The sequence below is a fragment of the Cyprinodon tularosa genome, unplaced genomic scaffold (genome assembly GCF_016077235.1).
Source record: "Cyprinodon tularosa strain WSP-4 unplaced genomic scaffold, ASM1607723v1 ctg16, whole genome shotgun sequence".
NCBI lineage: Eukaryota > Metazoa > Chordata > Actinopteri > Cyprinodontiformes > Cyprinodontidae > Cyprinodon > Cyprinodon tularosa.
In genome coordinates, this window is record NW_024038437.1 from 1,743,227 (window position 1) to 1,767,247 (window position 24,021).

At 36.1% G+C, this 24,021-nt stretch overlaps 1 protein-coding gene across 1 annotated transcript; it reads left to right on the plus strand.

The window, feature by feature from the left end:
* The first annotated feature begins 6,810 nt into the window (after positions 1–6,810).
* On the plus strand, positions 6,811–23,607 carry LOC119780354 (overexpressed in colon carcinoma 1 protein). The gene is made up of 6 exons (XM_038280373.1): positions 6,811–7,147; positions 13,164–13,188; positions 17,734–17,769; positions 18,908–18,987; positions 19,500–19,530; positions 22,190–23,607. Exons 1-5 carry the CDS (start codon positions 7,105–7,107, stop codon positions 19,502–19,504), a joined length of 189 nt encoding a protein of 62 aa, XP_038136301.1. The 5' UTR covers positions 6,811–7,104; the 3' UTR covers positions 19,505–19,530; positions 22,190–23,607.
* The last annotated feature ends 414 nt before the right edge of the window (positions 23,608–24,021 follow it).

Below are 24,021 nucleotides of genomic sequence, written 5' to 3' on the forward strand. Positions count from 1 at the left end.
AATGGCCCACTCAAAGTTCACTAGAGCAAAGTTCTACACCCTTGTTTATAGATGCTGGAGATCGGCCTGTTTTCCAGTGTAGTCCTGTTTCTCTGACCATGACTGGCTGGATGTGCCGGAGTTTGTCTTCCTGGCTGTGTGTTTCCTGGACGGGGCCACATTTTACAGCTGCTTCTTGTGTCTCTGCTTCTGTATCCTTGAACCCCAGTCGGCCTCGGCAGATGGCCGCTCACATTGAGCCTGGTTCTGCTGGAGGTTTCTTCCTGTTAAAAGGAAGTTTTTCCTTTCCACTGTCGCTACAAGCATGCTTAGTGTGAGGGATTGTATTAGAGTCAATGAGTCGATGCAATCAACTGGTTTTCCTTAGATAGAAAACTTTGAATCAATTTGACTGTATGATCTGGTGAACTGTAAAGTGCCTTGAGATGACGTGTTGTGAATTGGCGCTGTATAAATAAACTGAATTGAATTGAATTTAACTAGAGTAGCTTTTATCTATTGTCTTGATTACCTTTATCCAAAACATTGAAAAGGATAAAACTTAAAAAAAAAATTCAGATGAAGCTAGTAGCTGATGCCCCAAATATCCACTACCGTACCAGAACAAACAACAATTGCTCTTTCAGTTTATTGGAAAACTTCTAACAAGTATATCTGGCTTTTGACTATAACTTTGTAAAATAAAGTCTTTCTGAAGCTCTCAATAACAGTCTGACTAAAGTTTAATTTGTTTTGCTGTGTGTGGGTTGTCTAAACCAGCAGGCTCCCAGCAGCTTCAGCAAAAGGCACCACCTTTATTCTCCCCCCAGTGGATTTGTTTTGCACAACAGGCCAATTGACTGTAAATTAGTCAAGGCAGTTTTATCCTTACCATATTAATTTTTAAAGTTGGAGGCAGAACAAAGCTTGCTTTGAAAGCTAGATGCTCAGTCTCAGTATCTTTAGAAGGATACAGCAGGGCAAGTGACTAAAAAATATGAATCACATTTTAGGAATACCAGTTAAGGTAGATGTAGTTTCTCCTTTGGGAATTATGAAGATGATTGCATTAATCTCAGTGAAATATTTAACAAACATCAGCCCTATGCTGGAAGCAAAAACAAATAAAAAAAAATTTTCAGACATGTACTATTTTTATTTTTTTTTTTGCAGGAAATAATCAGAAAAGTTTGAAGGATTCCATGTCCCTCTGTAACCAAGCCAGAGAGCCAAGTTTTGTTTTTGATCACATACTTTAAAAGTTATGCATCTTTGAAACGGGGACACTTGTCCCCATAGTTTGTTTAAAGCAGCGAGAATGCGGTATCAGAACTGCATCTGCGTGCCAAGCCAAGACCATTTACTTCAGGTCTGAAGTAATTTTAAGATTTTATCTGCATCCTTAGGAAGTTTGTGTGACGCTCAGATCCAGTCATAGAGCAGTCTGGTAAAACTCTGCATTCTGCATGGTCTGTGGGAATCTGGAAACTCTTTATATTCATACATGTGGCAGATCCTTTTATCCAAATTAACTAGAAATATGTGATTAAAACTACTGACAGCGCAACAACGTATTTCTTAATATCTGTTAGACATGATGGGTGAAATGGAAAGAATACAGTCACGAGATGTAGAGAGCTCTCTGAATCCTAACCTCAGGGCTCAGTAGTGTTTCTGATAAGTTTGCTGGTCACATTTAGTCACATGATTCATTTCAGTGACAACTTGCTGTCACAAGGTCCTCTAACCAGGACCTACAAAGAGAGACAATTTTTTCCACTAAATAAACTTCTGTTTTGATCTTCTTATCTAGTCATCTGACTCTTTGATCATTATTTTTTCCAAAACATGGGTTTCAGGATACTCAATTTGAAGTACCGAGTTAATGTTGAAGCTTTCTGAGGACTGTTGATTATTCAACTTGCAAAATAACCTCCTACCTTATACAAACTTAACAAGTTTAAGGGGCTGGAAATATTTGTAGATTCTAAATTTAAAGGTTAGGTGCTAAATATGAATCCCTTAAACAGGTAGTTGAGATTTGCTGAGTTATTTTGGCATTTAAAGCAGCATTATTTAGCCTTGGAGGTTGAAACTAAGAGCTTCTCTAAAAGGTACAGAGATCATGCCATTTTTGACCACCCTAACATAAAACCCAGACTCAAAAAAAAAATATAGCAGTTCATGTGAGGACGCTGTTCTTTGATTCCTCCGGTGCATTTAACACTATTCAGCCTTACTTACCTTCCTTCCTTCCTGGCCACAGCTATCAACACACATAACATCTTGTTTTAAAACTGCCCATGAGTTACTCCAACATATTTCCGTTTGGGATTATTAAAGTTTTTTGAAAATTTGAACTGCATTTCAGTTGAATACCAACATTAATATATATAATTTATAGATTTGCATGATCATTTTGACTAGAAAAGCTTACAGTGTTTTAGTTTTAGATATTGTTTTCAGGATCATTAATGGTTGTTAAACATTGCCCAAGCTTCAGTTTAAATATAAAGTCCCTGACAGCCTTGCTTTGGGCTCTACTTAGGACCGACCTATCTCTCATGGAATATGCTATGGGAGATATCTATATGATAAAATATCAATCAAAAAAAAAAAAAAACACACCAAAATTTTAGGGATAATCTATGCCTCAAATTTCCATTTCTGCAGAAATTAGGTTTTAAAATCAAGAACAGAGCATTTGGAGGACATTTTTTTAAATTGTTATTCACGTTTCATATTCATATTTCAGTGTAAAAGCTCATTGTTGAAATTTTTCTATGTCTGCCAGATACTGCCCTTTAAAACATTTGAGCCCAACAATGATAGATGCTATTAAAAGGCGAGTGCAGAGTTAGTGCGTATTGTTATCATGCAGAATAATATTCCCTGCAGAGGTTTATTTCAGTAGTTTGGAATAGACAAGGCCATCTCTGGAGGGTTGAATGGCATTCTTTTATACAAGTACCTATTGAATGCCAAGTGATAAGGAAATTGGTTATAAATTGTCTAGACACAAACCTAATCCCCTGGTTAAAAGGAGGAAAGATAAAGTTGAGGGAATGCATTTAACCAAAAATTTATCAAACTTGTTAATCCAAGTTACAGTGCTGCAAACCCAAATTAGAGTACCAACAATCTTATCATCAAAATACCACAATCTTCACACTGAAACCGATTTTACACGCCCATCTTTCCTCAGATTTTGTGTATAGGAAAATATTCTCGCACATCCTTTCTAAAAAGAAAATGCTCATATGATAATAAGTTAATGAATATGTGGTATACTTTATTATTACACTGTAATAGATGAAAAGTAAACAGAGGGGCCCGGCAGAGGACAGTTAGGGAAGCTAAAAGGGTTATTTGAGAGTCCCTACTCTCTGGAGGATCCGTATCAGAGCTGCTGCAGAAGCAGGGCTCTAAACATTATTAGGGAATCTTTGGAATTAGGGAAACAGCAACACACCCGCCAAGCATCTAAACAACCTGTTGCCACAACCTCACATATTCACCAGTCATTAAGTTGATTTATGCTTAGTGGTCACTGTGGACATATAGTCAAATGGCATTTTTGTACATATGGGTTTTGTTAATATTCTTCTATTTTTTATGAATTTGTATCTCCAGAAATGGAACGCTCAAAATAAACAAAAAAAACAAAACAGTTTCTATGTGTGAGTCTTGCATTTATCAGCACTTGTACAACAGATTACTGTAATCTGTTGTGTCATTAAGACTACCGACTCCCATTTCCTTTTTGTGCAAATGACATTTTTTGTTGATGTTGTTAAAATGCAAGAAGAAAAAAAAGTCTGAAAACTGGAGAACAAGAACCTTAATAAGTATAATTAGGATAGCAGCTAGTAGAGCGAATACCACGTTGAAAGAGTCCAGGTTAAGTGTCTTTTTTTTTAACACTGTTCATTTGAAGTAAAACACATGACCACATCAGTTTAGAACGTTTACTTGGTCTTATCATCTTCTCTTTGATCCAGGACTAGGTCTTCCCTCTCTCCAGGCAGCTTCTCTAACTCTCCTGAGAAAAGTCTGAGGTACTCTGGGGCCAGGTGAGACAGAATCCCCCCAGCATGTCCTGGGACGTCCCTTTGACTCCTTTCAATGGAACGTGCCTTGAATAACTCTTTAGGAAAGGCGCTAAGGGGGCTAGGAAACAGACAATGGAGCCACCGGAGCTGACTCCTCTCAGTGTCAAAAAGCAGCGGCTCTACTCCCGACCACAATCTGATGGTCCAGCTCTTCTCTATCTCTAATGGAATGCTCAGTCACCCTGTGAAAAAAAATCCCATTTCAACCACTTGTACCAAGAATCTTGTGCTTTAGGTCTTCAAATTTGGAAACAATGTGCAGTGGATTTTTTTTTTTTTTTTGTTTGTTTTTTAATTCAATAGTGGTTTGTTTTTTTCAGCATTAGGCTCACAGGAAGGGGATATGATAGAGAGGGAGAGACATGCAGAAAAGGACCACAGTGTGGATTCAAACCCGGGTCGCCCACGTCAAGGACTAAGGCCTCAGTACATGGGTCGTGCACACCAACCACTGCTCCTCCTGCACAACGCAGTGGATTGTTTTTAACCTTTTTTGGAAGTTCTTTAGGTCGTAATGACAATTTCATGACCATAGCTGAGAGTAGGAATGTAGATGGACTAGTAGATTAAGAGCTTCTGATTTCGGCTCAATTCCCTCTTCACCACAGCAGGCCTGTGCAGAGTCTACATTACTGCTACAGCTACACTGATTAGTCTGTCAATCTCGGTCCTTTTTCCCTTCGTTCGTGAACAGGAGCTTCAATATCTTGAACTCCGCTCTGACACTGAGAGGAGAAGTTTGGTTGAGAGCTATGGACTTGGACTCAGAATAGCTAAACCTCATCCCCGTTGCTTTGCTCTTTGCAAAAATGTTAACTTCTTTTGGCCCGTTGCTTGATATTTTGCTAGAGTATTTCTACAAAAGTATTTCATGAACAGCAAAATGGCTGCTGCAAAAAACCCATAACAACATAATGCACAATGCTATTATTTTTTATTTTATTTATTTTATTTTCACAACAAAAACATAAAAATAGAATAATGTTTCACTAAAAAAGAAAATGTGATGACAACTGCCGAAAAAGTTGCTATAAAAGAATAAAGCTATTTGAAGTTGATTCACTTGATAAACACTAAGAATACTTGCCTGAGCAAACAGTGGTTGGGAGGTGTGTCTACGATTTACACAAAATATTAGTCTTAAAGCTCGCTTCTGGAGTCGAAAAACAAATTCAAGTTTAGTTGGGTGGGTGCTAGCCCAAGCAACATTACAGTAATTAATATAGGGATATAACATTGAATAATATAACATAATTGCAACTTTTTTGTTAATCAGGTGCCGGATTTTTCGACCACTTTGGCTATTTTTTGTACTTATGGCACTAACGTGAGGTTTCCAGGATAAAGAATAATCTAGAATAACACAGAGGAAACGAACAGATCTAACATTATTAAAAGAAGTATTATCAATTTGAATTTTCATTGGAGATTTAAATGTATCAAACTTATAACCAAAAAATATAAACTTGTTTTTTTTTATGTTAAGTGACAATTTGTTGAACTTGAACCAGGATAACTTGTCAAGTTCTTCATTACCTACCTTTATTAAAATTTCAGGGTTTTTATGGGAGTAAAACACACTTGTATCGTCTGCAAATAAGATTTTAGAAAGTTTATCTGAAACACTAGTTTGCACTAAGAACGTTAGACTTTTACATTTCTGCCTTTTACCTCCAACTGCAATAATAATATATTTTGAAAGAGCAAATAATTTTTAGTCAAGAAACTTACAATTCCATTTTCTCTTTATTTGTTTTTTAGAGGAGTGGCGGCCTAGTGGTTAGGGCATTGCACTTAGAATCCAGAGGTTCTAAGTTTTAGCCACAATCCCACAGAATGCCACTCTGGCTCTCTGAGCAAAAACCCTTAACCCCACACTGCTCCCCAGGCGCCGCACAATGGCAGCCCTCTGCTTCCCAAGGGGATGGGTTAAATGCAGAGAGTTCATTACGCTGCTCTGTACCTGTGACAGTTATCTGAAAATAAAAGCTGGAAAAAAAGAAAAAAAAAAGATATTTAAAATAATCTTAATCTAAATTTAGGAATAACTTTTTATTATTCTGGCTTGTTGGAAAAACAATAAGTTTTGTAATTTTATATAACATTTTTAATGCATGTTGGTCGAGGTGAAATGAAAAATGGCTAGATTATTTAAGTTTAGAAAAGAACATGATGAAAGACTGAGGAGAAAATTCTAAGCGGGGTTTTTATGCTTAATACCTGCAAGGATTACCATAGAATTAAAAGCTGTTAAAAGTGTCTGTTGTGGGAAGGTCCCAAAAAGCATAACTGAAATAAAACCAAGCTCCATGAGTAATAGTAGGGGGCATCATTTGATCCTTGTTGTTTCTTTTTCAGTATTTTTATTGGTCTGTGACTGGATTTGTTTTGCTAGAGCTCAGAGGAGTCAGTTTCAACTGTGAGCTTTATCAACACAAAACCCTCACAAAGGTCCTGGTTTTTTTTGGGTTTTTTTTCCTCACACAAAAGCAATTTGGGAATTTTACAGCGAGCATCTCTCTCCCACAGGCTGATATATTGATGCCCTTAAATACAGTCAATTTTTTACACCTTCATGTAAAACAGAAGCTCCCCATTGGTTAGAGTCACACTCCACCCTCCGCCTTCTTTACCCCGGTTTCCCGGGCAACCATGTCAGGGTGGAGAAAAAGAGCAAATCATGTGAGGCTAAAGCATCTTTCTCTCTATCTCCCCCCACTCTCCCTCTCTGTCACTCTCTCTGAATGTGTCTACGTATAAAAGCGTCTCAGTGCTTTCCCCTCAATCTGAGCTCTCCATAGACTCGCAGTGCAGAACGGCGCGGGACTCAAGCACATGACCAAAGGGGATTCCTCTGAGCCATTTCCTTGACCTTCCTTCTTTTTTTTTTACACTTCCACAAACCCCTCTCTCTCCTCCCTCCAATGTGTTGTGGGTTTCCCTCCTCTCATCTATATCCTTCCTCTCCCTGAACATCTCATCTCTGCCTGGACGGTGGCTGCATCGATGCAAAATGGGTTGTGGCAATTCCTCAGCCACCAGCACCTCTGGAGGGGGTGAGTGTTTTAGGAATCTGTGTCCGGATGTGCCAGCCAGCGTTATGATGAGTGGATGTCAGTGAGAGGCTGTCACTACATCTGTGGGAAAGGGCGAAGGTATTTTGAATGTAAATGAAGTATGCCAGGGTAACCCTTACGCTCACAAGTGCATCTTTATAGGAACTTGCTGGTGGGTCTTGGTCACTTGATTTCATTCATGAAAACAATTCCTCTCCTTTATGTTAGTGTTTTTTGCTTTAGAGTAATACCAAAAGAGATTTAAACAAATTGCAGAATCTATATTTTATAATCATGAATCATAAACTCAGTGATAATCCTATAAAGATATTGATGCAAATCTGTCTGGTTTGACTGAAACATATGTATCTTTGAAGAATATTGACTTTAACAGAGTTAAATCTGCAGATTGTTTTGTTTTGTGTGTTTTGATCCTGCTGTTTTGCTTTCCAAGGCAAAGCTGACATTCACCCATCCTTGTCTGAATACTTGGCCACCGCCAAGTATGTCCTGAATGCAGGCGTCACTGAAATACTAAATCATCTGCAGACTTACTTTCATACAACCTGAAGAACACACGTTAATCAGTGATATTTCTTTATCTTTTTGTGTTTCTAACCCTTAATCAGTGTTATGCTTGTTTTTCATCTAACACATCTCAGTTACTTGGTTAAGACTGATCCGAAGAATATGTTATAAATGATAGTGAATTATACCTGAGAAAATCTCCAGACTCTCTCACATATACAAGTCTTGTCTAGGTAATAATTAGTTTGAAGTATCTGCAGAATTACCTCACCAGCAGCACTACCCATTAAAGCGGTGTAATGGGAGTGTTTGTGCTTGTGTAAAATGCACATGTGCTTGCAGGTACCTAATCAGTGCTTGCCTGGCATGTTAACATAGCCAATCACAGCTGCTGGTCTAAATGTGATCCACTCTGAGGTTCCATGGCCAGTAAACAACTTCTAAGTAGCTCCCTGTAGATTGTATCATGTTTTTCTGCAATGGGGCGGACGTTTTCTATGTTTTCTGCACCGTCGGCCTTATCCATTTTTAATTTGCTTAGTCTCAGAGGTCAGCGATCAGAAGAGTGTCAAGGGTGTGTGTCATCCTGTCACACTGATAAATTGGGCGTTGCTGCTGCTCTTATTTGTCCATTCCAGCTGATGCCAGGCCTGTGTCAAAGAACACTGGTTTAAGTTGCAAAATTAAATCAGTCATCTTGACCTTTTGGTGAGGTATTTAAACATACTTTAGATAAAGTTCATATGATTAGTCTTGATCATTTTCCTATTTTTTGGCTTATTTTTTGTAGATTGTTTTCAAATCAATAAAAATATATATATATGCACTTTGAAACCTTCATGCTTTGGGTTTTGTCATATAAGACACTGAGTAATTGTTTAAAGCTCCTGTGAATAAGTTTGTGGAACATTTTCTTTCTTGTTTTTCTATTTAAGATTTTTTGTAGAATTCTTCTCTCCTTGTAGTTTAGAAGCTGTCACGGTCTTGGTTCTGTTAAGTTTTCTTTGAGTTTTCAGTTTGACGTTGATTTGTGTTTTTCTTTGTTTTCTTTTTAATTCCTATTTTGTTGTGTTTTCTAGATGTATTTGAGTTCTTAGGTTTTTCTTTGTTGCTCTCTGTTGCCCTCTTGTGTTGGTCTCCTTTTCCCTAGCTCCTTTCTAGAAGCGTCTGTTCACACCTGCTCCCAATCAGCTCATTAGTCCTGTCTTTGTTCAGTCAGGCATAAATACTTTTCCTGTGCAGTTCCTCAGTGCTGGTTCCTCGTCTTTCCCCATCTTTCCCTTGCTCCTCATTCATGTTTTCCATGAAATCTCCGTGGTTCTGGTTTGTTTTGCATTTTTAAGTTGAATTTTTTAAATTCCTGCCTCTGTTACCTGTGATTCCTCCATTAAACTCTCACCTCTGCATCCTTGCCTTTGCAATTGGGTCCTCAAAACCTCAACCAATCCCTGACAGAAGCTACCTGTTTAGCTGCAGAAATATGTTTGTATTTTGTTTTAAAACCTCTCAACAGGACCAGGACAGACTTTATGCTCAATATCATGGTTGCTAAAAAAAAACTTTAGGTGCATCTTGAATTTATGTCAGGAATTTCAGTCTAAAAGTTCAAACTCATATCCAGATTTACGGTAGATTAATTTCACGTGATAGGTTTTTTCTACTTTGAAAAAAAAAGTATTTATTTTTATTTTATAAAAACATTGCATGTTAAAAAATTTAAAACTCCTATCATCAACAATGGGGGACAATGGAGAAATGGAGGATTTTGATAGGCTTTACAGCAATAGACTCTTATAATTGCTGACCAGTTTGTTTTCACTAGCATTTACATTTTAAATATATGAGCTCCTGTCATTTAAAGTTTAAAGGCCCTTCTGGCCATATTTGTTAGGTCAGATTCTCTAGTCAGATGTAGCATGTTTGGCAAATTAGATGATTACTTTATTCTTTAATAAGCAAGGGGTATTTATCTTTTTTTTAAATTAATTTCATAACCTTTTAAATATTTCAAACAAAGTATTTTAATTCAGATTATTATAGGTTACAACCAATTAAAAATTCCAATTCATTTTCCCAGTATATTACAACATAACATGAGATCAACAAAAAGGTGTGTTTAGATACAAAAGCCTCCTTGGTTGAAGCTAATTTTGCATGAATTATGGTGTAAATGTTATATTTGAAGGAGGCTGAAAAGTAGAGAATGAAACACTTGTAGCCCATATCTGGTGTTTAATAGGACTTATTACTCTAAAACCAACCACTGTCCTCACTAAAAGGAGGATTTTCTTATTATAATCCTCTCAAAGCTTGTGCACCTTTTTCTTCCTTCCTCTCAACTCTTCAAAAATATGCTTGGATATGTCACAGAGCCGGCTTCTTTAGCAATAATGTCTAACAGTAACTGTCAGGAGACCATTTGCTGCACACCTGTCAATTCACTAGTGTTCCTTTTGAAATTGTAGACTATAAAATGAATTAATAAGTTGTTCCTTTTTAATTCTTCACATGTAACATACATAATTTTTAGATTAGTTGTAAAACTATTGAAAATAAAATGAAAATTAAAACTGTTGTCTGTAATTGATGTTTGGAATATGAATTACATTTTTTAAACCAAATTACAGAAAATAATAAAATAAAGTTTAAAGGACATGCCAGTAAAACATGTTGTCCTATGAATGCTTGATATTGTTTGAGAGATAAAGAGAGACATAGTCACAGGACTAAATTATCCTACAAAGGCATAAGTAGCAGGCGGTACAGGTGGATCTAGGGACAAAGAGAGGATAAAGACCTTACAGCACAGTTTATCATCCATCCATTTTCTGTCAAGCAAACAACCATTCACACACACACTCACACCTAAGGACAATTTAGAGAAACCAATTAACCTAACAGTCATGTTTTTGGACTGTGGGAGGAAGTCAGAGTACCCAGAGAGAACCCATGGATGCTCAGGGAGAACATGCAAAAAGAACCGGGCTGGGAATCAAACCCAGATCTTCTTGCTGCAAGGCGGCAGTGCTACCCACTGCGCCACTGAGCAGCCCTTTACACTTTATCAATGAAGAATAAAAAAAAAAAAAAAACTTAAATAAATGATGCAGATGGAGTTAGCAAAGAGTAATTAAAAGGAGTCAAAAGTTAAGTTTGCGGATGTTCACAAGACACAAAATCAGAAATAAACTGGGCCTCTATAGTTTGGACAGCAGCCTGCACTTAGGTGAACAGTTCTTTTCAACATAGGCAAAGAAAAGTGAAGCCTGTCCTTCTTGCAGTTTCCCTCAGTGTGCTAGCAGGTACATCCAAGTATAGGAGGGTTTTTATTAGCCAGGACTTGGTTCTTCACCTAACAGTAAATACTTACAGTATTTAATCATAAAAGGAGAAGGTCTAACATGTAGGACCAAACCCCTTCTAACTCATTTAGACTTCATGTTTATTAGAATCTACATATCAAACTGTCAAAGCCTGCTGGTCTGCCATAATTTTTATTAACGTAAGCTTATGCGCTTCATCGCTGCATCATTACCCCAAATGCTCACTAAGCAGAATTAGCCGTTTCTACATTATGAAGACTTTTTCAAATCTTACTTTGGAAAGCAGTGCTTCATGGCTCAGCTGTTTTTATTCTGTCTGTGGGTTAGAAATGTCTTTGCAAGTGAAAGAAAATTAGCTCTGGACAGTATCTTTAAAAATTAAGATCAGCATCTTAGTTTCTTTGATAATTACATGTTAACTATTCGTGATTAATATTACTGTTTGTTCATTTTGGTGGAAATCCAAATCAGAACTACTGCTGGGATCATTTAGGAGGCGTCAAAGTCAAGTTAGACAAAAACATCATGAATTCGAGCCCTGGCCTTATTGAGTTCACTCAAAGGACCACACTATATGTCACATTGTTCGGCTAAAGTCTTGTGCACAAAGATGCGCAGCCTTGGATATGAATGAGCTTTTGTTGACGGCACTGAAAAGGCCTCCTTGTTGCTTTGGCAGACTCAAAAGCTTCACAGAGAAAAGCTAATTCTCTTTCTCAAAAAAAAAAAAAAGTTAATTCTATATCTGTAGTATCTAACTTTCTACAAATACGTATAAGTTTAATGTTTCAAGGTTTTATTTTGCACATTTAGTTGAAGGACATTCATACTCATTTCTCTCTCTACACTGTTCTGTCCCATTGATCTGTACATGCAAGGGGAGTGTTAAATTGTCCTCCAGCTTAACACGATCGCCATGGAGCACATGTAAATTGGCAAACATTAAATGCTTGTTGGTTCAATGAGGAGTAAAAGAACACTGAGTTCTCCACTGAGGCCACAAAAACCAAGGCTAATTCTGCTATATTACATAAAGTTATGGTTCAGTCGAGATCAACCAGTGTGGGCAAAGCATAATCTATTTCAGTACATATACCAAATTTGTTTTACAAATGCCCTGATGAATAAGTGTTTCTGCAACTTAATGTTAAAGGTAAAAAAAAAAAGAATTGCACCATTTATTTCTAATATTTATGATGATATTGTACAAATTAGCCGTGATATGACATATAGGTATTTTAGCAGACTTATGGTTGAGTTCACATCTTACTAAATGGCTGGATTCCAATTTATTTGCGTACAGTCCAAATCATATTTCAGTTATTATACTATAAGGCGATAATTTGATATCATTTGGTTAATATTTATCTATATTTTAGCTGATTGGTATTTTGCATTGAATTTCTTAGAGGAACGATAATTTTGGTCTCTGTATAATTTAAATTATTTAAAAAGAACCGTGTGATCTTCAGCAGCCATGTTACATTTTTTTATAATAATTATAGCCTTAAATTAAAACAATGGTATTCTCATTTACATTTATACCTGCAAATACACATAAAACCAAAATTAGGAAAAGCCTAACCTCAAAGGAGGGACCATGGCTTTAATTTTAATATACTTTTGAAAATCAGCAGGGTTACCATTTCAGCCTTGTAATTTGGACAGATTTCGTTCACATTGAGATGTCTTGATAATTCAGTTTCTTGTGTCGTCATTGTGCAGTAATATTTTTAGAAGATAGCATGTTGTGGTAGCAAGGACCAGGAGATGGTACACGTGAATGATTAAAAAATAAATGACATAGCTTAACTAATTTTTATTTATTAGTTTATTTGACAGTCAGACAAGCAAAGATCATTACAAGTCAATCGTAAAACGAAAGAATAAAAAAATCAATAATTGACGGTGCCTTGATGTGATTTAATGTGTGCACTTAATAAAACCTTCAGAAATCTGAGGTTTTAACTGCACGAATAAAGAGGATTACAATCACCCTTAATAAATTCCTTATGAGTCTGCTGCAAACCTCCTATTATTGGCTATCCTTGATCCAATAATCCTAAGGACAGAATTAAAAAGTTCATAAGTTCATAATTAAGCATACTGTCTTTCATCTGATGGTCAAAGTAAATCAAATCTCTGTATTTTTTTTCTGTTCTCAGGGCCAGCAGAAGCCTCCAAAGATGTGTAAGTACATCAGTCATTTTCAAAGTATTTGAAGTATTCATGAAGCTGTCGGTGTACCTCAGGTCTCGTCCATCTACAGGTGCTGGTCATAAAATTAGAATATCATGAAAAAGTTGATTGATTTCAGTAATTCCATTTAAAAAGTGAAACTTGTATATTATATTCATACATTACATACAAACTCATATATTTCAGATGTTTATTTTGTTTAATTTTGATGATTACAAATGACAACAAATGAAAATCTCAAATTCATCATATCAGAAAATTAGAATATTGTGAAAAGGTTCAAAATTGATGGCCCCTGGTGCCACACTCTAATCAGCTAATTAACTCAAACCACCTGCAAAAGCCTTTAAATGGTCTTTCAGTCTAGTTCTATAGGCTACACAATCATGGGGAAGACTGCTGACTTGACAGTTGTCCAAAAGACGACCATCGACACCTTGCACAAGGAGGGCAAGACACAAAAGGTCATCGCTAAAGAGGCTGGCTGTTCACAGAGCTCAGTGTCCAAGCACATTAATAGAGAGGCGAAGGGAAGGAAAAGATGTGGTCGAAAAAAGTGTACAAGCAAGAGAGATAACCGCACCCTGGAGAGGATTGTGAAACAAAACCCCTTCAAAAATGTGGGGGAGATTCACAAAGAGTGGACTGCAGCTGGAGTGAGTGCTTCAAGAACCACCACACACAGACGTATGAAAGACATGGGTTTCTGCTGTCGCATTCCTTGTGTCAAGCCACTCTTGAACCACAGACAGCGTCAGAAGCGTCTTGCCTGGGCTAAAGAGAAACAGGACTGGACTGCTGGTGAGTAGTCCAAAGTCATGTTCTCTGATGAAAGTAAATTTTGCATTTCCTTTGGAAATCAAGGTCCCAGAGTCTGGAGGAAAAGAAGAGAGGCACTTCATCCACGTTGCTTGAAGTCCAGTGTAAAGTTTCCACAGTCAGTGATGGTTTGGGGTGCCATGTCATCTGCTGGTGTTGGTCCATTGTGTTTTCTGAGGTCCAGGGTCAACGCAGCCACATACCAGGAAGTTTTAGAGCACTTCATGCTTCCTGCAGCTGACCAACTTTTTGGAGATGCAGATTTCATTTTCCAACAGGACTTGGCACCTGCACACAGTGCCAAAGCTACCAGTACCTGGTTGAAGGACCATGGTATCCCTGTTCTTAATTGGCCAGCAAACTCTCCTGACCTTAACCCCATAGAAAATCTATGGGGTATTGTGAAGAAGAAGATGCAATACACCAGACCCAACAATTCAGAAGAGCTAAAAGCCACTATTAGAGCAACCTGGGCTATCATAACACCTGAGCAGTGCCACAGACTGATCGACTCCATGCCACGCCGCATTGCTGCAGTAATACAGGCCAAAGGAGGCCCAACTAAATACTGAGTGCTGTACATGCTCATACTTTTCATGTTCATACTTTTCAGTTGGCCAACATTTCTATAAATCCTTTGTTTTTATTGGTCTTCAGTAATATTCTAATTTTCTGATATGATGAATTTGAGATTTTCATTTTTTGTCATTTGTAATCATCAAAATTAAACAAAATAAACATCTGAAATATATGAGTTTGTATGTAATGTATGAATATAATATACAAGTTTCACTTTTTAAATGGAATTACTGAAATCAATCTACTTTTTCATGATATTCTAATTTTATGACCAGCACCTGTATGTCCCACTCTGCACATTATTAAACAGGCTGCAGCGTTGTACAGTAGTATCAGTGGCAAAGACTTCTTACAAAAGTTGTCATAATTCCTTCAACTTTTTAACACACTGTTGTGCTTGACAGTTTACATACACTCCCATTGAAGAAAATTATAATTAGTAATTCAAATTATAATTAGAAATTCAAATTAGTAATTCAAAATACACAAACCTGGAAAAAAAAAAAAAAAAAAAAAAAAAAAAAAATATATATATATATATATATATATATATATATATATATATGTACCACCCCACGAGGGGTGAGAAAACAGTTTTTTTTGGTGTTTTTTATATATATATATATATATATATATATATATATATATATATATATATATATATATATATATATATATATATATATATATATATATATATTAATATATATATATATGCATGCATGTAAACTTTCGAGCTCAACTGTATTGTGACATGACAAAAAAACATTTATAGCACTGTATATAGTTTTCATATAATACAGCAACAGAACTGAGACAAAGAAGATAAATAATCTGAAAAATAAAAAAGTGTTCTATGCATTCGTATTCAGCCCCCATTATCCTGATTACACTAAAGAAAAAATAATCAAATGGGATTACTTTTGGTTTCGATGGAATAACTCCAACTACACTATGTGCAGGGGAATCTTAGTCAGCTAGAATGTAGTTAAAAAGTTAATTCATTTCTATAATTCAGTTCATTAAATGATGCACATTTTATAGACTAATTATGCACAAGCTATTTTAGGTTTGAATTTTTTCTTTATTATGACAATTTTCCACCTATTTAATCAAAGCGTGATATTTAAGAAAAAGAATATCAGACTATTAAAAAAACATTTTTAATGCAGAAATTTGGGCTTAAAACACATACGTTTAATACCTGCCTAAAGGTAGGTAGGTTTAAAAAGTAGGGAAGTAGGGAAGTGGTCATACTGTAGTTGTAGCACAGCAGCATTGAACTTAATAAAGGGCAATCCTAAACATGAACATTTTAGAGGTTGGAGCAAGATTTTACCCTTCAGCAAAAACAATAATCCTAAACATAGAGATAGAGCTAGAAAGGGAGTGGTTGGGATCAAAGCATATGCATATGTTAGCACTGCAAAATCAAAATCCACACCTAAGTCAAAGTGAGAGCATGTGGCAAACTAGAAAGGTGCTGATATTTTCCATCCAATCTGTTATAAGAATATATTAAATACATCTAATCGGCAAATGGGTCAAATAAACCCCAATAGAGTCACAGCTCTTACTGCTAGGGTAATCACTGGGAAGGTACAGTAGAGGTAGATTAAAAGAGCATTTGCTCAAGGATGTTTGATCCATCCATCCATGCATCTTCTCCCACTTATTCCATCAAGGGTGCAGTATGATTGGTGCCTGTCATCAGCAATCTATTGCCTAAAGGAGGGGTACATCCTGCTCAGGTTGCCAGTCTGCTGCAGGCCATGTTGGATACATATCCCTAAAAAAGTTCTAGATGTACAATTAAAAAAACAACAAAAAACATTATGCCATTTAAAATTAAAAACACTGAAGATTATTTTTTTTTTCTAAGTGCACTACTTCACGTTGGTCTATTACATAAAATCCCACTTAAAATTCACATAATTAATGTTGTATATTACAGTTGTCTACCTATAGAAAATATCTCCTTTGAGATTGTGTGGGTTTTTCTGAGGGTTTGTTCTGAGGTACTTTATATGTATTTTTATATTTTTGCAGTTTACACTTTACACAAGGGTGGAGAGGAGCAACATTTTAAAGCATTTCCTGTAAATAATATTATGGGTGTACCAGAATTAATTTTACTGCCTGTTTTATTTTGGAAATAAATGTCCGCGGAATACATAGTGGTGCAGGGAACCAGTAAGCTATGTATCAATCTATTTTTTTGGGTAATGATAAAGCAAGAAATCAGGTGTTAAGGCTCAGCCCCAGAAAGGAATGCATTTTTATTGATCTGGTCTGAATTGATATTTATAGTAAAAAGCAGGTTAATTCAGCAATATAGAGATATGTTTACAAGAATATATGTGTGTGTGTGTGTGTTTACGTGTCTGTGTACCGTACATACTCAGTCAGCATTTGTTTCTTGGTAGCCACCCCAGCAGCCAGTAAAGTACCCATGAGAGCTGACTGAAGAACTCTGACTCATTTGAAGCTAATAAGAGCTTCCTAAAGCTAAAATATGCTGCAAAATACCAAAAACAAATTGAACACACATGCTCTCACATACATTTAAAATGCTTCTCCAACTACCACAATACACATCAATAATATTTCCTTTTTCATTATCCCATATACTGATTTTATGCTTGTTTTGGCAATCAGGCAGAGTAAGCATGTGGTGTCATGCCTATAGGGACCCACAAGGTGGTAAAATCCCCTCCAGTATTCTTGAGTGCCTAATTTTAGTTCTTAGGAGAAAAAATAGCAACAATTAAACACAACATACACATGCACACACTTTGACATTAAACCCCAAATATCATGCAAATAATACAGCCCTCACGCTGAGATGTTTCTTATTATTTAGCCTGGTGTAGCTTTGTTTTAGACCTACGACAACAAGCTGGAAGCTGGTTCAATAACCTTAGCTGAAATGATAATTGTCAATTCCATGTGCCTCATCATCAGCTGCTGACGCGGGGGGAATGATCAGTATTCCCTGCAGCACACCTTAAATGTTCTTCAGCTTAAACAAACAAGCCCCTGAGGCCAGTTGCTGCACAGAAAATATCCAAGAGCCTATGACATTTTCTGTGCTTTACTCTGAAAGCTGACCTGACCTGTCATTCTTTTCTCAATCAGGACAGAAGATCCCTTGGCAGAAGATGAGAAAAGAAGGTATATTTTTTATGCAAAGCAAAATTTTTAACCTGCTATGGTGCTTTTGTAAAAAACAGAGGAGTAAATGACAACACCAGCTAATAAAGCAGTTATCTTTAAATAATATAGTTCCTTGGACCCCTTGAAACCCCTTGAACTTAACTTTTTTGTCACAGTACAACACAATAATTAAATAATTTCGTTGTCTTTGCCAAAAATCTTGCCATCACCTTGTTTCTCAGTGTGCATAATGTTAACGTGTACACCATGAAGTGAAATGTAGCTCTCACCTAGCCACAAAACAATCCTCCACTTTTTCTGTGTCTGCTGCATGACCTGTTACAAACTTTGAATAGGGCTTCTTATGTCTATCTTTGAGCAATGGCTCTCTTGTCTTTCTTTCATAAAGCTCTGACTTGCGGAGTATTTTTTTCATTTTTAACAGAATGTTCTGTACCTCTGTGACTCCTCTAAGGTTATCAGTCCACTTGGCTGCTTCTCAGAATAAGGCTCTATTAGCACAGCCTTTCCGTGTAGGCTATATCTTTTACATTTTTAGATTAAACAGTGCTTTGTGAGACACTAAAAGCTAAATTTAATGTGATTTCACATAAACCTATTCTAACCCTCATCACATCTTTGTCACTGTTTCTGCTGTACTTATGCTAGAATTAGAAAAAGATGGACAGGATTTCTAAATTAAAAGTTTGCTGGATGCAGCTAGTTCCACTAAATTTGTAGCGTTGTAGTCAAGACCACACCAACCAAGACAGTATTGACACAGAGACAAGACCTTATGTGTTATATAAGTATACTTTTCAATTTAAAGGTTAATGTCATGTTATACATAAGGGCTTCAAGAGTGGAATACTGTTTTACAACGTAACCATAAGTAAAATAACTGCAGAATGCACTGGTGATAAATAGATGAAACACTCTCTTAAGTTTTCTAATTTCTACTTTGTTGTTCTCTTATAACAAGTTAATTGGTTATTGATTAAATACTTTTGCAAGAGACCGACATTTCTTCATAGGTGAAGCACACAGAAAATATATACCGTGAACACAAAGTTACTTAATCAGAAGTATCAGTGTCTCTACACCAGCAAGAAACTGTTGCACTAACATCGTCTCCTCTCCTATGATTTCCACTCAGGAATTATGGCGGCGTATATGTGGGTCTGCCTGCAGATCTGACCACAGTGGCTGCTAGTCAGTCTAAGTCCACACGAAAAGGTGAAAGTCTGCAACAAGTATTCTTATTTTGAACAACTTTGACGACTATTTTTAGGCACATCAGGACAAAGATGCTCATTTATATCCAGCAGCTGAGCTACTTGAAAATAAAACACTCCCATTCAGCTGTATGTCTTCAACGACAAAGAACCATGAGAGAATGTATTAAATGGAAGATATCTAAACCTTGGAAATGTTATTTATTATTCACTGCTAAGTGCACAATTAACCTCATTTAGTTAAAACTCAGCTATTTTTTACACTGCATTTTGAAATTATTTTGTGCTAACAAAAGTACAGTGATTTTTTTCTTCAGTTTCTGCTATAAGAAGTATCCTCTTCTCTTTTGTCTGATGTACCTCGTTGTAAAATGCTGCATGCAGTGTGTGAGTGTTATGAACACAGTTTTGACAGGGATATAGAAAGATCAGGAAGGGGAAAAGATTCAAAATGTCAAACAATGTTCCTATAAATATCTTGTTGCTGAGTCATTATTTCTCTGCCTCTTGCAGACTAACAGCTACTGAAGGAAATTCAACAAAGGTACCTAAAATACATCAATGCAGCTTATTTGGCTATTACAGTCATTTGCTTAAACAATCAAGAGCCAAAAGCACCACATTTAAATAAATGAGTCAACAAACACATTTTTACAAAAGGTTAAAGTAAAATTTTAAGACATCACCATTTTTATTAGTTTTAAGATGCTAAAACTTAGATAAGATGTTGGCATCAACTCAGGTACTTCACACACAGATTAAAGGTATAGAGGATGATCTTTTCTTTTCCAGGTGGATCATCTAAATAAATAATACATCTTTTTTGTGCATGCGCACTTTCAGGCATATATCTTTGGTGAGCTACGGTTTCAGACAGTCATTGAAGCTCACCTTTCTCAGCATGGTTGAAAATGGCAGAGGGTCGTAAGAGAAAAAGTGTCTACGAAGTGTATAAATAGAAAAGAAAGACCTCAGAAGAGGCAGATATATATCCCAGAATGCTTTGCGCTGAGAGCTCTCCTCGCAAAGCATTAGTGGATTTGCTGTCAAAGTGGCCCGGTGTTGCCATAGATTGTCCCAAACCGACAGTGGTGACCAATAACAAAGATGCTGCAACGGAGCAAAAAACAGTGATCATCTGTCGGTCAGTTAACTGAATTCACTACAGAGTCGACTATATAGTCCTTCTGTATGTTCACACAGTATGAGTTATGAGAACAGCACATTTTAAACAGGGCATGCACTTTTTAAAAAAAATGGAGAGGGCGGGTCATTTAAAAAATCCTCCACAATACCTTTAAGGAAAAAAAATGTTATGATGCAGAAAATAAGCATTAAATACACTATATTAAATACTTTGAGGAATTGCCTTTCTTTCAAATATAGTAAAAAAAAATAAAAAATAAAATCCACTGGACTTGGTTTCCAAGTTTGAATACGTTTCTCCATACCTAAGGGGCGGATCTGTTCTTCTGATTCAATTTGCATGTTTTCTAAGCTGCTATATAAAGCTTTGAACTCAACACTAATTCTGACATTTTGAATCGAAAAAGCTTCCTGGATGAGGAGCGAAGTGTCTTCAAACTTGGAAAAACCAAGTCCAGTGGATTTTTTTTTATTTTTTGGAATGACTATGACCTGGATGACTGAGAATCAACAGCCTTTCTTGGGTTACCAGTAGGGCTCCAACTAATGATCACTTTGCAAATCGATTAATTAATTTTTTCAATTAATAATCGGATAGCCAAAGGTTCCTTAAAGAAGACTTATTACGGAATTAAACCAGGTGAAACCTTTTCCACTTCAGGATTTCAGGATAGTAAATATTGACAGATTAAAAATATTTATCCTAAATGTATTGCAATTTCACAATTGATGTTCAAGGAGGGCCTTGAACAGGTTGCTAAACTCTGATATTGATTAATCTATTACTGAATTAGTTGGTGATTATTTCAATAATAAACTAATAACGATTAATCTGATTAATTGTTTGAGCCCTAGTTGCCAACTTCAAAAAGTTTGGTGTATGGAGAGACTATTCATAGATTTTGCACAGGTATGATTTTGATCTATTCAACCAAACCTTGAAGTTTTCTGAGCTTTCACCACTTCCATTGATGTTTAAATTAATACATGTCTGGAGATGGAGTTGGACTTCCTGCAGTTCTACATCCTTAGTTTGGAACAAGTTATTTTAGACTATGTATTTTAGACTATGTTTGCTGGATTAGAGTCATTTCCTTATTATTTAAAACAGTAAAACATAGCTGACATTGCCCTATTTTTTCTAAATGTAAAGACTTTGGCAGTGAGAAATAATTCAATAGGCGATTAAACAGATGATGTTATTGAAATACCGTACCAAAATACTGGAAGATTTAATCTGATCTCTTTGTTTTCTTTGGCTTTTCGCATATCCTTTTCTTCATGCACTATCCATATAATTCTAGTTCATCACACAGATATAAATTTTTATTGGTTAATTTCCTTTGATTAATTTGTGTGTGGATTACTTGGGTTGTTGCCAACACCTGTTTGGAGTTTATACTAATGACTCCATTGGAAATTATTTGTTTTTAATTACTAATTAATACTTTCGCTAAAAATGTATATTTATGTGATAATTTAGATTTAAAATTGGAATACATACATTCAATAAAAATATATATTTTTACTAATTAGTTTCTTTTTGGAAAACTATATTTCAATAATGGGATTTTGTAAATGTGAAATTAATTATTTAAAACTGTATACTGTACATACTTCAGTAAAATATATGTAATTATGTGTGTATTTTATAAAAATCGAGTTTACTTTATGATTAAGCCTTACAGATGTGAGTAAGTGGGCAGAAAAGTTGACTTGTTTGCAGTTTAACCAATCAAATGTTTAGGGTTTTTATGATGATCCAAAATGACAGGTTAAACAATTGAAACAAATATCAGAACAACAATAAAGCACTGAACTCGATATTAATTAATGATTTAAACATTTCACTATTTAACTATGCGATGAATTACTTAACGACACATTTATATCAGTATTTTTTAGATTAATGTAATGGAAACATTACATTCTATTGCAATTGTCGCATTTACAAAAAGCATTTGACAAAATATTAGGTGAATGGATTTTGATTAGTTTGGCTCTTGATGAAAAACTTGAACTTTGAACTATGAACCTTTTATCTTCAACAACTAAAGAGGAAGAAAGAGACAGCTCCCCCACCCTGGGACTCGTGGTTCTATGTGAAAGCAGCAGGTATTTTGACACTCCCATCGGACGACAGTCACATCAGTGGACCTCTCCTTCTCAGGAAACAAGGATACAGCCAAGTTAGCAACTAACAGTGTGGGAGTCACACAATCTCCCCGGACCCTTGGCAATAATTATTCCTGGCAATTATGTCACTGCAGTGCATGAGTGCTAAGTTAAAGTAGACAGAACATGCTATAGCCATGAACATTTTTGCATTCAATGAGCTGCTGTAGCATCTGGACAGTTGGATGAAATTCCTTAGCATCATGCTCAGCTGATATTAAGCTGATATTAAGATTGCTTTCATGATGATCTTATTGTGGACATTTGACTTCTCCTGGCCAATGATTCTCTGTATCTGTTGTGGTTGCTCCATGTGCAGTGTTGTTTTGTCCTCTCTGAAAAAAACTCTGAATATATTACTTTTAAAGGAACTGATGGAGTCTTAAAAGTTTTTTACAAGAAATGTTGCCAAACTGTTAACTTGTTTTCCCCTGAATAGGAACTATATAAAAATTTGCAAACTTAAGAGAGCAAGCAAAATGGATCTACCAACTAAATACTAATCAGAATACATATATTATAGCACCCGCTCTCTGTGTTTGTCCCTATGAATACATGGAACTTTTGCAAAATCATCTGAAAATGAAAAATACTGGGAATAGATTTAGACTTAAGATTTGCAAAACTGATTGCATTTGTCAAACAATGTTATTTTTGAACTTTTTAATGAACAAAGGGGTGACCTGGACCCAGTCTCAAATAGAAGCCATACCATTTCTTACAGAAAAACGCCTTTTTACTCTGCAGTTCTTTGTATCTGGATGGACCTTTCCAGCACACCAGTTAGTTCGATCTCCAAGAGGGATTTTCTTGGTGCTGTCAAGCAGTGCTGGAATAATTTTACAAATGGTGAGCCTTTCATTGCCTTGTCAATGTCCTTGCCTACTTTTACTTACAATAATTACATTCTTTCTGTTGACTGAAAATTATAAAAAAAGTAATTTATGGTATCAAGTTGAAGCAAATATTCAACCTAAAAACAACTCTTATCGGCCTCACCTGTATTACATGCCGATTTGCCACGCTGGAAGCTCCGGCCTAATCAACGTTGGGACTGCACCCCCGTTGCAGCCAATCATCATTCAAGATCTCCTTCCTCTGCTCCTCGTCCAGCCTTTTACACACCTCTGCCCCATCTCCTCCATCAGACTCAATCATCCTCTGACTTATTCCACCACCAGTGACCAGTTCCTGGGGGAAGCAGCCATGAATATGAAAGATGACTTTTTCCTCACAGGTGTGGAAATATATGTATTAAGCAGTGAAAGAAATGCATAATTAAATTAATTATGAGTAAATAGCGTATTTGTGTATGTCAGTATTTTATGGCTGCTGTTCACACAGTTATGGTGTTAAAAAAACTCACAAACTGCTGTGGTTACATTCATGTTTTAATCTTGTAAAATGAATGCATTAGGGGTGATCCTAATTGGTAATAGAAATTAAAAAACCTCTATTAGCCAGCAAACCATTTTTATAAGAAAAAAATGAGATTCTCAATAACAAAGGGGGCATCCAGGCTGTCTGAAAGGATACAATGTCAGACATTTCTGAGTTCAAAAATATAAACAATGACCTTGACTGCAACAAGTGCAATGCTGTGGAGGTCAAAGGCTGCTTTGCTTTTGTTATGCCTGAAATAATCTAATTATTTTCTGATATTACACAGAGTAGGCCCTTTTCCTTTATTTTTTCCAAATAGAACTCATACTTG

What these genes read in the sequence shown, in the direction of transcription:
- LOC119780354 (XM_038280373.1), top strand. Translation starts at nt 7,105, where the DNA reads ATGGGTTGTGGCAATTCCTCAGCCACCAGCACCTCTGGAGGGG. An exon ending in CACCAGCACCTCTGGAGGGG is followed by an intron (nt 7,148 to 13,163) that starts GTGAGTGTTTTA and finishes TTCTGTTCTCAG; the next exon opens with GGCCAGCAGAAGCCTCCAAA. An exon ending in GCAGAAGCCTCCAAAGATGT is followed by an intron (nt 13,189 to 17,733) that starts GTAAGTACATCA and finishes TTTCTCAATCAG; the next exon opens with GACAGAAGATCCCTTGGCAG.